At 39.1% G+C, this 12,494-nt stretch overlaps 1 protein-coding gene across 4 annotated transcripts; it reads right to left on the reverse strand.

Annotated features, from left to right (window-relative positions):
• On the reverse strand, positions 2,902-11,692 carry LOC109234270. 4 transcript variants are annotated; one of them, XM_019400176.1, is made up of 11 exons: positions 11,417-11,690; positions 10,820-10,961; positions 9,950-10,466; positions 9,504-9,648; positions 8,895-9,005; positions 8,103-8,787; positions 7,041-7,253; positions 6,226-6,295; positions 5,049-5,233; positions 4,634-4,700; positions 2,902-3,316 (listed from the first exon to the last, which is right to left on the reverse strand). In XM_019400176.1, exons 2-11 carry the CDS (start codon positions 10,949-10,951, stop codon positions 3,168-3,170), a joined length of 2,274 nt encoding a protein of 757 aa, XP_019255721.1. In that variant the 5' UTR covers positions 10,952-10,961; positions 11,417-11,690; the 3' UTR covers positions 2,902-3,167. The 4 variants fall into 4 exon arrangements, with proteins under 4 accessions (XP_019255721.1, XP_019255722.1, XP_019255725.1 ...); XM_019400177.1 differs by lacking the exon at positions 5,049-5,233 and having other exon boundaries at positions 3,229-3,316; positions 11,417-11,692; XM_019400179.1 differs by lacking the exons at positions 2,902-3,316; positions 4,634-4,700 and having other exon boundaries at positions 5,141-5,241; positions 11,417-11,692.

Here is a 12,494-nt window from a genome sequence, read left to right on the forward strand (position 1 = left end):
TCGATCTCAGCCGCCTTAGCTTCGAGCTCGGCTGTCAAAGCCACCACCCTACGGTGAAGATCGACTACCTCCGCCGCCACTCCACGGCTAAGCTCCAACTCCTCCTCCCTCAGCTTGAGGAGTGATTCCAGCTCGCTATTACGAGCCACAGCCTTCACCAACTCCTCATCCATTTTCTCCAGCTCCGCCGCCCTACGGCTCAATTGTGCCTCCCTCTGTTCGAGGCCCTCCCGGAACACCTGGAATTATGGATCTTGCCGGAAAAGATCCGCCGCCGCTTGATGCTTGGAGCGATACGTTTATACTTCTTCACCATCTTATCAAAAACGATCGTTCTCTTCTCCTCACGGCGCCTCCTCTCCACTTCCAAAACCAGGGTCTAAAGAAGAAAACATATACATGCAAGTAAGTTAGTACGCATCAAAATCAACTTCACGACACACGGAAGAACAGAGAAGTTACCTGTAACGCCATGCCAGCGACCCTCCGTGACAGCTCCGCATCGCTGACAATGCTCAGCATCTCACGCTCAGGGGCAGCACACAGTAGGGCCATCTCCAGTGCAGCCCGCTCGCTGTGCTGTAACAAGTTGTAAGCCCCTGGAATCACGATGCGGCGGCCGGATCCGTCTGTTGTCATCTCCACGCGTGCAGAGTTTTCCACCACCTCTTCCACATTCCCGTGGGCGGCCTCAGCAGTTGGGCCCCCAGCGTTGCCACCAACAAGGGGCGATGAGCTACCCTCGGAAACACGAGCCGAGTTGGTACCAACATTAGCACTTATCTGGTTGGCCGGCCTCCCCGAACGGATGGCGTCGGCCATAAAGACGGGCCTAGTTGTTTGGCGAGGCGCGTCACCCTCTTCATCTCCAGTCGCCACCGCCTTACCCATCACGAGCCTCCTCCTTTTTCTCTCCTCAGGCTCCTCTCCCTTGGAAGGCTCGTCCGCAGGTTGCGGAGACAATGTCGACGGCCCCGCCTCATTTATAGCCACCTCCGCAGGAGCAGCCTCTTGTAAAGAGGCTACGATCACCCCTTCCCAGACAGAAGCACAAAGTATTTCCTGCGTATTCTGATCAACATCTGATCGGGAGGAGGCGGATGTCGTCGCCCTCCTCTTAGGAGCACTTCGACCTGGCAATAAAAGTGATTTAGCCGACGAAGTTTGTGAAAGCGACTAATTAAAGTCGAAGAAATACCTGAAGGGCTCGCGGGACCGTAACGTTCAATGAATTCAGCCCACGTACGGGTCTCTTCCGCGAGAGGCAGCAAACCGGACACCCACTGCTTAATATCGGTTATGAACCGGGGACGTGAGCTATAGCTGCAAAATAACAGAAAAATCATAAGGATGATATAATCGGAACCGCTAAAGTCACGTACGATAAACGACTTGATGGATAGTAATACTTACGTCTCGAATTCCACCTCTCAGGGAATCCGACGGGGTTAGACACCAGGTGCTCCGTCTTGATAAAGAAGTATCTACGCCAATAGCCCCGGTTAGCCCGATCGTTGGTTTGCACAACCAACCCCTTCGAACCACGATTCTTTAGATGCAGCATGGTGCCCCTTAGATAGCTGGCGCTGAATAGCTGCAATAGGTGGTGGACGGAGACCTCCAGCCCGACCAGCTCCGCGTATGTAGACATTACCCTACATACCTTTAGGGTATACGGAGTGAGTTGGGCGGGACACATGTTGTAGTAACGGCAGAGTTCCTCCGCCAATGGAAAAATGGGGAGGCTGTAGCCGATCAAAAAGGGATATTCATAAAACGTACAGTATCCCGATCTATGGGTGTTTGCGTAGTCCGCTCCTGCTAAACCCATCTCCACGTGAGCAGGTATATCATACGACGCACGAAGAGTATCTAAATCAGTTTGTTTTAACTCAGACTTCTCCCAAGGTTGTTCGGGAGAATCGCGTTGGAAGTCCCTCCTAATAAGGAGTTGCTTCGGGAGCACGTTATCTACGGTAAGAGGGGTGAGATCCTCCCCTTTCTCTCCGTTATCGCCACTGGATGGAGGCGGTATGTCAAATAATGTATTATTACGAGCCCCCGGAGCGTTATCCCGTTTAGGTTTTGTCATGGTTTTCGATTAAGGAGTGATGTACTACGCAACCACAAGTGTACTTTCAGGGAAGCAGTGATTTTTCGTAAAAAGGAAGTGTTTTCTTGAAATAGTTGGAAAACGTTTGCAGATGATCTAAAGTTAGGTTAAGTTGAACCCTTTCCCTATTTATAGGGTTGGGTAGCGTTGAAATCGAAGAGGCAAAACCCCAAACAGGCGCGGGAAACCAAGCAACAGAACACCTTTTGTACTTCCTCGGGAACACACGTAATGATGACGCCTGCATATGGTGACGTCATCTCAGGGAAGGGATTGCGCGCCAATAGATCAACAAATTCAAACGATCGCCCCCCCCCCCCCCCCCCGACCCGTCGTCCGTCTTCTAACAACTGGTCGAAACTTTACCTTACGTAACTAACGGNGAATGTCAGAGCGAAAGTGTGCCCTTGAGTCTCGTCGTCTCCTCGAAAGCACGTGACCTATCCCTGTATTATTTTATTATTTTTTTGAGGGGGTTCTCTTGTTATATAAAGGAGAATCCCAATGTTGTAAAGGGGGATCTTTTCAATAATAAGCTATCTTTTCTTTCTATTTCTCTCTCTCTCAACAAGCTTTTTCTTACTCTCTTTCGAATATCCAAGTTGTTGAAACAATCACAAGCATAATACATATTTCTAGGTCTAATTATATTCGATTACGATTTACCTTTGATTGTTTTCGCTTACAAAGTAATTAGTATCTTTTGAGTCAAACAGATTTGAATCATTAGATTGGCCATGACCCGATCCATTCTAAAGTTTAGCTGAGTTAAAATGAGCTTAGTCAAATTAGGCTAGCAATGGGTTATACCCCACATTTTACAATCCTGGAAACTAGAGAACTAAGCTGCCTAGAAAAGAGCCAAATTTAGTTGTTGAATTGCCATGCCTTTGAACTAAATTACAGACAAAACCCACTGAATGCAGCAAATTGGCATTTAAAAAAAAAAAAAAAAAAAAAACGATAGCAGGATAGAGTTCCTTCAGTATCTAACTGAAGCATTAGAAATAGAATTTGAAAATGTTGGTGTTGATGTTCTTTGCTATCATGCAATCTAATGCATGTGATCTGCCCCCGAGTGTAATTTGGTAATCATCTGAAATGCAGCTGACTCCTGTGCTTCAGAGGGGCTGGAATGCAGATCACTCTCACAAGAATATAGAAAGTCAACCCCCTTTACAGTAACTCTAGCATGAAATCCACCTATAAGAAAATGAACTGAAAAGATTAGTTGAATCTGGAAATTTAAAGGGAATGAGTACCATTAAATGTCATAAAACTAGATTCTATCAGGTTGTGAGCAGCCAATATTGGGAATTTCCGTTTTCCTTTTATCAGAGGGACACTGTGTTTCAGACAATAAATAGGTGTTACTAGCTTGTCCGACAGATCAGTGCAGTACGTTCAGCAGTGCAGCATTAATGGAAAGATGTAACAAAATCTTGGAGAGTTACACAATCTTGGGAATTTCACCACAGAAACAAATGAAAACTATAACAGGGAAGGAAATGTCAAAAGTGGGTTTCATGTTAAAAGATGATGTTATTTTACGGGAAATAAACAATAATATGTCGAAGCACGTTGTACTAAAATGCCTAAAAGGATTTCAAAATCACTACGTATTGTGAAGCAAGGTCTGGGTAGGTAAGGGCAGTACATGAAAGAATCGTCACATGATATGGTTGAAGATGAGGTTAATGTTGTCAAAACCCTCATTAGGTACGGTGGATTACTAGAAACCCCAAGACAAGGCCAGTGGAGTAGAAGAGTACGTTTGAGTGATGTGCCAGAAGTTGCAGGGGAAGTGCCAGTGAGAAAGTTTGAGAGCAAGTACACATAGACATTCACCAGTACAAGCACATGTAAGCCTGGGAGACGAATAAAGTGAGAGAAGCATACACTGATTTACTCCAAGTTCATTGGACAGAATAAACTCATTTGTAACTGCTTGTGCAAATAGAAATGATGTGATCTTGTCGTTTTAGGGGTGATAAGACAAGACAGCATCAGGGTTCCAACAGGCCAAAAGGAAAATTAAGTTCACATCTTTTTTGTTGTCTTAAAGGAAGATCTACTTCCATCTCTTTGTTTCAAGAAACATTTGATCTTTATAATCAGCAACCAGATGTTCTCAACTATCAATCACGGCCCAGGCCCAACTGCCAAGGTATAGTCCGCTTTGGCCTGGTAGCTCTGGGCCACCTCAAGGTTTTTGCGCCTCACGGTTTTTTCCTCTTGGGCTTTAACCCAAAAGGTGCCTCAACAGTTAAATCCTGAACTCACCCTTATATGGCCCCTAAATTTACCCTCCCATTCCCTTGTGGAATTTCCCTAAAGCAAGTATTCCAGCTAACCGCATTTCGAGTAGCTGTTACACCATCTTTATTAGAAATTTAAAAAAAAAAAAAAAATACACAAGCACACTGTAGTAGCAGTAATACACCAGAAGCCATCTAATATTCACATCAATGTATTCTACCGGTTTAAAAAAAACATTCGCATATATGAAAAATGATATACCATCTGTTGCTGACACACTATATGATGGAAACGTCCAGTTATTCACACAACATATTTGATACAAGTCCTGCCAAAAGAAAAATTGTTACATTTAATTGGGGAAAATGACAACAGAGTAAATGCTTCATAAGATGCGCTATTCAGAAAATGGAAAAAATGTGAGCAATAAAAAAAGAGATGACATATAGTCCCGTGCAGGCAAGGCTGATAGTATTGTATGGTCAACACAAGCATTTCTTAAGGATCACCCAACACACTAAGGGACACAGGGACAAATTATCGGACATGATGCTTGAGCATACCAAGAGCACAAGACATCATTAATCTAAATGGAAATGATCAAGTTATAAAGCATGGAACAAACACTGAAAAAAGAGGAGAGAGAATTCAAGCAAGTTCTGATGCCAAAACATGCCTGAGATGCACGTTGTGACGTGCATACAGCTTTGGGCAATTTCCTTCCAATCATAGGTTGAACCAATCCAAGCTCTTCGTCAGGTTGATGGACTTCTTCTTGGATAGCAGCTCTATCCTTCAAGCACATTTCATCACAGAAGCCTAGTAGCGTTTCTAGTTTTAAAGCCAAATTATCTTTGCCACCTACAAGGCTTAAAATAACATGAGCACATTGACCTTCAGTAATTTAGATCAAGTTCATGACACAGCAGTTCTGAGTAGTTCACAACTCCAAGAAACTATGAAATCATGACGAGGAATCAAAACCTCCACAAGGAAACTTGGCCACCAAAGCCTCATTTAATCACAGTTCTCAACCACACCGTACCTCTTCACCACCCACCCACCCTCCAGCACAGAGAGAACAAAAAAGAAAGCAAGAGAAAGGAAACCATTTTAGTCCCCTCTTAACTTAGGACAAAGCACCCTAGGGTCTTTGCTGTACTCCATGCATAACAGTTGCGTTATCAACTCTAACATCTGTCCATACATGATAAAACTGGCAATACACTTACGATGTGAGATATAATATTCATAGCTTTTCTAGTTGTTTTGAGTGCAGCTTTTATGCACAAGCAACTGTATCTAATTGCTTAACAAAGAGAGAAGAAATACAATGTTATGACTCTTCCATGTTCAGTACTTCAGTTATCCAACTCTGCAATACTGATTTTTTGCATTTGATAATTTCTAACATGATAATGCATCAAGGTTTTATATTCATACATTAGTTGAGGTCAAAAAATGGAGTAATTACTTTAGTTTTGACTTCCTTCAGTCCCAAGCATATGCATAAAGGAAGGTTGCGGGTAGGTTTGACAACCAGCATGAGAATAGTCTAACTATGATGAATCTCCTAAAGGTTGAATTCATTACGACATGCCCACTACACACTCACCGTGTCAGCTTGGAATAAAATGGGTCTAAAAGGAGATACAGAGGCAACTAGTTTGGATAGAAACTTAGTTCATTTGACATTCATTTCTTAAAAAAGATCAAACAAGAGAGGAAGAAAAACAAACAAGCAGAAGAAAATAATTTTGATCCATACAGTACCAAGCCATGTAAAAAGAGTAATACTAGCACAAAGAAACTGAAACAAAAAAAGCTACTAAAGCCTGAGATAGAAATCATACCATCTAAGATTCTTTGAATACTTTTATCACATAATGCTATTTCATCTTCTATTTTATGTTGTTGATGACACTGCCAAGAAATGAATGCAACTTGATATTACTGAGAACCAAATAAAGTGTAAGCTCCACTAATCAGATTAAAAAGTTAGTCCACAAAATTTTTAAAATGGAAATAAGAAAAATAATAGTAAAATAACTCAGAAGGCATAAGAGACAGAAAAAGGAAAACTCCACAAGACTTTTGGCCCATTAAAAGTACATAGCTAAGGACCATAATATAATACCGGACTATATTTTGAAGGATGAACATTCTTGATTCATTGACATTTTAAGTGGTCAGTTCAGAAAATATACATCATAGTCTTCGTCTTACAAAAAAGTCCAACTTGAGGAATTAATAGGTGAACCTAGTGTCTCATTTTGGATTAAGCAGAAGTCAGATGAAAAAACAATGAATTAAGATTGATTAAAATATACTTAGGAAGATCGAAGGGAAAAGGAAAAAATAAATGTGGTCCTATAAGTAATATTAATTGAATTATCAGCTCACCAGCATAGATCAGGAAAAAGCCGTAAGTATATTGCTAATCATTTAGAGCATTGGAGCTGGAAACAGTAGCAATTGGATTTTAGTTTGGAACCCATTGCTCTGTTGTCTATAAGACCTGACACAACAAAAGGGACATCTCCAAACTTTCCAAACACTGATTATCAAATTTAAATTGATCAAGGAATAACAGCAGTATTAATAGCAAATAAACAAATGAAAAGGCTCTTGACACATATATTCTACGTCATACCAAACATAAAATTACCAGTTTCTCTCGTTTATGAAGAAGAACTCTAAGGGCACTTTGTGTTAAAGCCTTCTCTTTTGAAGCCAAAACAGTTTGTAAATCGCCTATATCCATAGTATCATGCTGATAAGGAACAAGTGCAGTATGTGCCACTGAAATCCCATTTCGATTGGGTGAGATAGTGGAAAGGCCACACTCTTTACCAGCCTTCCCTTCATCAGTTCTTTCTGCCTGCAAATAATGCTTGGTATCAAATATGACAATGAAATGAAGAATGAAGGGGATTCTCTCATCTCCAGGAAAAAAAATGAAAAAGAAAAGGACTTCCATCAACTTGATTTGATGCCTAAGGAGTTACAATAACGCCTAATAAAAGGCAGCAGCAGCCGTATGTCCTTCCCAAAGAATAAAACTATATCCTCCATCACACATTGCCTCAGCCTAGATCTCCTACACAGTCCATCCAATTCTTTTGACTTATTTTTTCCTAAAAGGAAAAGTTCGCTATTTCCAGGTACTCACATTAGGATAAGGGCATAAAACTACATTATTTTTCCCTTGTCAACTTCTTGTAGTATCTCTTTTACAAACTACCATTTCAACAACTATCTCAAGCATCATTCAATAAAGTTCAATATAGTAACATGAGGAAACTCTTTAACACAAAGTGCCCTTAGAGTTTTCCCTCATGTTACTATATTGGGTTTCCTCATGTTACTAGTGGATGCCTCCCCTGTACAAGGCTTGAGGAAGATACATATTAAAATAAAGAATGTATATCATCCAAAACTGCAATTGAATGTATCACAGATTTATCAGGGAAAGGAATTAATGTCTGCTTTGGAACCAGCACAGAATGCACAACCGTAAAAACCTTAGGGAAAAAAAAAAGAGTTCTATTAAAAAATTGTGCTATTTCTAGATGAAATTCCCTTCATTTAAAATATTGATCGCCAGTTCATCCCAAGTGGGTAATTTCACGAATGCTCTTGAAAAGAGAAAGGGAGGATTATTAAGAACAAATAAGACCAATGCATCGTAAATTCAAAACTTTTACTACATTAACTGAAAATGTCTTACCTTGCAAATTACACCACCTCCAATGATTTCTCCACCACTCACCCTCGTCCTCTTTTTCTCGTGATGGTAAAACTTTGTAATAAGCTTAAAATCCTTACTGTTTCCATCTTTGGAGCAGGGAATACAAGCATCAATGTCCATCCTCTGAGGCCTAGTAGGAGACCTAGAAAAGTGATAATCATCATTCATTTGCACCTCCAAAGGTTCAGGATGAGCACCAGCTAACTCCATTCCATTAAAATCATTGATTTCACAGCTTTTAGTGGACTTCACCAGCTCCTCAGCTTTATCTTCTCGTGTCCTTGGACGGTTGATGGTATCATACAATTCTTTTGCAGTTGAATCTTTATAGTCTCTGCTATTTTCGTGGTGTACCTTTTTACTTGTATCATATAGACATTCCAAGTTGACATCAGATAGCTTATCATCACTGAAATCTACAATTTCTGTATTTTTAATTGAATTATCTCTCTCAGCTTCTTCACTTTTCCTTATCCTCTGGTGGCCATCTAAAGCAGTTGCTTCTTGACCAACTGCAGAATGACTAACTTTTTTGCGACCATCACCATGTTTTGCCTCTGAAATTTCTAGGTTTATACGATCTGACTTTGTTCCAATTAAAACTTCATAACTTTCATCAGGCGTCTTTGTTTCTATCTTTTTTACTGGTTCCTCTACGCTCTGGCTATCAAAGCAGAACGAAAACCCAATTTAGCCAGACAGTGAATGACTATCAAAGCAAGATCTATTGACAACTCACCACAAACAAAGCCCAATTGAAATTGAAGGTACCTCAGAAGAAAGGCTGACATGATATTGGCATAGGGAAGCAGATGAAAGTACTCAACTACTTCAGTAGTGGACCAACTACCAGAACTCTTTTTCACCAACGGACCCTGTAAACTACAGAGATAAACAGTTATCACTTTTCTTTTTCTAGCAGCAAAAGGTACCAGAATATATGAATTAATGCTACTGACAAATTATTTAAGCAATTACGCCTTTTGACTTCACCTAGTGGATGTTTAGGATTGTTCTTTGACTGTGAGTTTATCAATATTCAATGTTCGTCCCATAACAACACAAGACGATATTATAATCTTCAAATTCAGCATAGTTAATGCCATAAACCTACTTTAAGTTGCTCTTCAAGGACAAGAGTATACAAACGAATCACTCTACTTATTCACGTGATTCTGTCAAAGAAAGTAAATATTGATGAACTTGAGAAACCATCACATCATTTCTTCACAAAAATTAGCAGTATCATCAAACAAATGAGCTATTCTAAGACTAGAGATACAAGAGTTCTTGTAGAAAAAGCCCATCTCTTAAACTACCCTTGATAAAATAAGCCCAATTATTCTCTAAGCCAAAGCAGTTAAAAAAACAAGAACTAACCTCTCAAAAATCTCCTTGACAGGAATTTGAATGCCCTGATTGATTGATTTACATTGCATGATGTAAAAGCAAGATGCTGCCTTTTCTTTAGTTAGTGAATATACCACATGCTTCTCCAAAACCACAAGGTCAGACCGAGAAATACCTGCTCCATATCAAGTAAAGTCTAATACATGACACAATGCTCTCTAAATCAGAACAAACCTGTAACTCAAGCAGTTCATTTTTATAAAACAGGAACAGAAAGATCGCACTGCCTAGGTCAAAGCTCTGTCGACCAGTTCTTTCTCCGCCCAGGCGTGAGAAAACACTATTTAAGACACTTGTTGCTAGCAAAGGCATTCTAAGAACTTAGGAAATCAGCTTATGATCTGGAGCAGCCTAGGGACAAATTAATTTCGCCAATCTAGAAATATATTACAAATAGAATTCTGATATTCACATACCTGTTGCATCCTTGACGGCCAAAAACGCAAACTGCTGAAAGCCAGAGTCATCATCTTTTTGCTCTACCGTCACTGGTCTCATACTGGTTCGCCTCTTTTTGTTTAGATGTTTTCCCTCCACCATATCAGCAGAGGGAAGCTCAAGATTTTTTTCGAGGAGAGACCAGACGCCATCTGTGACAGAACTATAAAGCAGCCAACAAGTTTCTTTCTTAGAGTCTAGTAATAAGACAGAAACTTTGGCAATTAGCCATTTGTTTATAGACGGAACATTTTTGGAGGCATCTAAAGCGCAAGATATATTGCAAGCATCTTGAATTGCTTTTTCAGCTACAGAAAGATCATTGTCCGTGTCCTTGGAGCCAGTTAGATCAGATTGATTCATGAACTTCATGTATGAAACCAAAGCCGGTTTTAGAGTCACAGCCAATTTGCAAAATGACTCAAAGTCTAAATTTTGTGCCTGAGGATTTTGCTTCCTCTGGTAGTAGTTGTAAAGTAACACAACAGCATGCAACTGAAGACAGAAAAAAGGAAGAAGGAAAAGAATTCAGAAGCCAGCCGAAGATCTTGTTGGACAATTTACAAAATTAATCTTCTCCATTCCAAGGTCTTTTCTAAATTTATAACAGGTAAATAAGAACTGAGAAACAAAAAGTAAGTCCATTCTCGTTATTTGAACACACTGCTATGGTAACACATCCTCAAAAGTGTTATATTAAAAGGAATTTTCGAAAGGAACAATGAGTTAATAAAAAATAAAAAAGGAACATTAAAGTCAGTCATGCTTCCTTTTTCAAATAAATGTCAAGGGTCAAAAAGAAGGGCAGGCAATGAGTATAGAAGGTGAAGAGAGAAGGTATTGTTAACCTGTTTGGCAACAGAGTGCTGCTGAGAAAGAGAGGGAGGTTCCTTAATGGCAGAAGATTTCAAAGGCAAGCGAGGACTAACTAAGTATTCCAGCAATGCATTCACCACTTCATCTGTAGAAGCTGATGCCATTTTCCTTATCCTTTTGTGATGGTGGATGAAAACAAATAAAGAACCAAAAGTCAAAATGTGATGCTTCATGACAAACCCAAGGCTTCCCCACAAAATGCCAAACACAAGGTTCTTTACTGAAATACAATAGGCATAACAAGGAATTACTACTAAATTTCTTCATTCTCAATAAGCATTTACTATACTATACAGGAATCATATCCAATTGCATATTGCACATGCAACAAAAAATGAATATGCTTCTATTCAAGTCCTCTCTGAGCTGAATTTCACAGAAAAATGGTAAAGAGTAGTCAAACATTTCAAGACCAGCTTGTTTCGTACTTACTACTACGAGACACTGTGTTGTTAGTCAGACCATTTTTTAGCTCAATTTCTGCATAAATGCAACTGATCCAACAAAATCAACACAAAATGTATAGAACGAACGTAGCTTAAAAATTGATAAATGGCTTAAACATGTACCTTAAATGGAAGTAAATTTTCAATCTCACTCTAGAAATTAGGTCTAAAACGTAGCATGCATGTCTCAGGGGCTGCGTCTTCAATAAAAAAACCCAGTTGCTTTTCTTTCTGCGATATTTCTCTCTCTAGAAAGGTCTAAGGAGCCATTTTTTTTAAGGAGCCATTAGAGTGTCTTATTTGAAGACAAGAAACCTGATTGACTCCTCGGGTTCCGTGTCTTTAGATGTAGGAGGAAATTTCAGTATTCAATAATGTTGCTTATCAAATTTTATTTTTGGAAAAATTCGCACGGAAACCCTTTGGATGAGCTCTAAGTGGGCGTTTGGACATAAGAATAAATTCCCCAAAAAAAAAATATGAAAATGTACATGCTAAAGAAAAGCAGTTTATATTTGGCTAATCAATTTAAAAAGACACTTTTAAACAATAATTTGTGCTTCGCCAAACTTTTTAAAAAGTGCTTTTCAATTACGAATAGCGACATGAAGAGATTTGCTTAATAGCTAATGTTATATAAAGATAATAATTAAGTCTTTTTATTTTATTTAATTAAAATATAAAATATAAAAATAAAAATAAAAAGTACTTTGTTCTTTCAAGATAATTTGAATATATCTAAAAACATTCAATGAATATGAAAGTTCATCCCAAAATTCATTCTATATTACTTAATACCTTAAACTAAGTAAGGTTATTTTGGTGTATATAATATTTTGCTAAGTCAAAACTGCTTCTGCTTCTGCTTCTGCCTCTGGGGTGAAACTACTTTTTCTGCTTCTTCAAAATTATTTCTGCTTCTAGCCAAAAGCACTTTTTCCCCCAAAAAGCTTGGCCAAACACCTCAAATTAAGAAAAAAAATACTTTTTTGAAGAAGAAAAAAAAACATTTTTGGCTTGGGAAAAGCTTGGCCAAACAGGCTATTAGATAGTTCCCAAACCACATAAATGTAAAAGTTATATTAATATATAAACAAATATAATCAAGGTGTAAAAGAAAATATTATAAAAATATAAGTTTTTGAAAATAAAAAAAAATTATTCTATCCCCCTCTAAAGGTTATGGAGCAGTTGCCAGAAT

This window comes from Nicotiana attenuata, chromosome 11 (assembly GCF_001879085.1).
Source record: "Nicotiana attenuata strain UT chromosome 11, NIATTr2, whole genome shotgun sequence".
NCBI lineage: Eukaryota > Viridiplantae > Streptophyta > Magnoliopsida > Solanales > Solanaceae > Nicotiana > Nicotiana attenuata.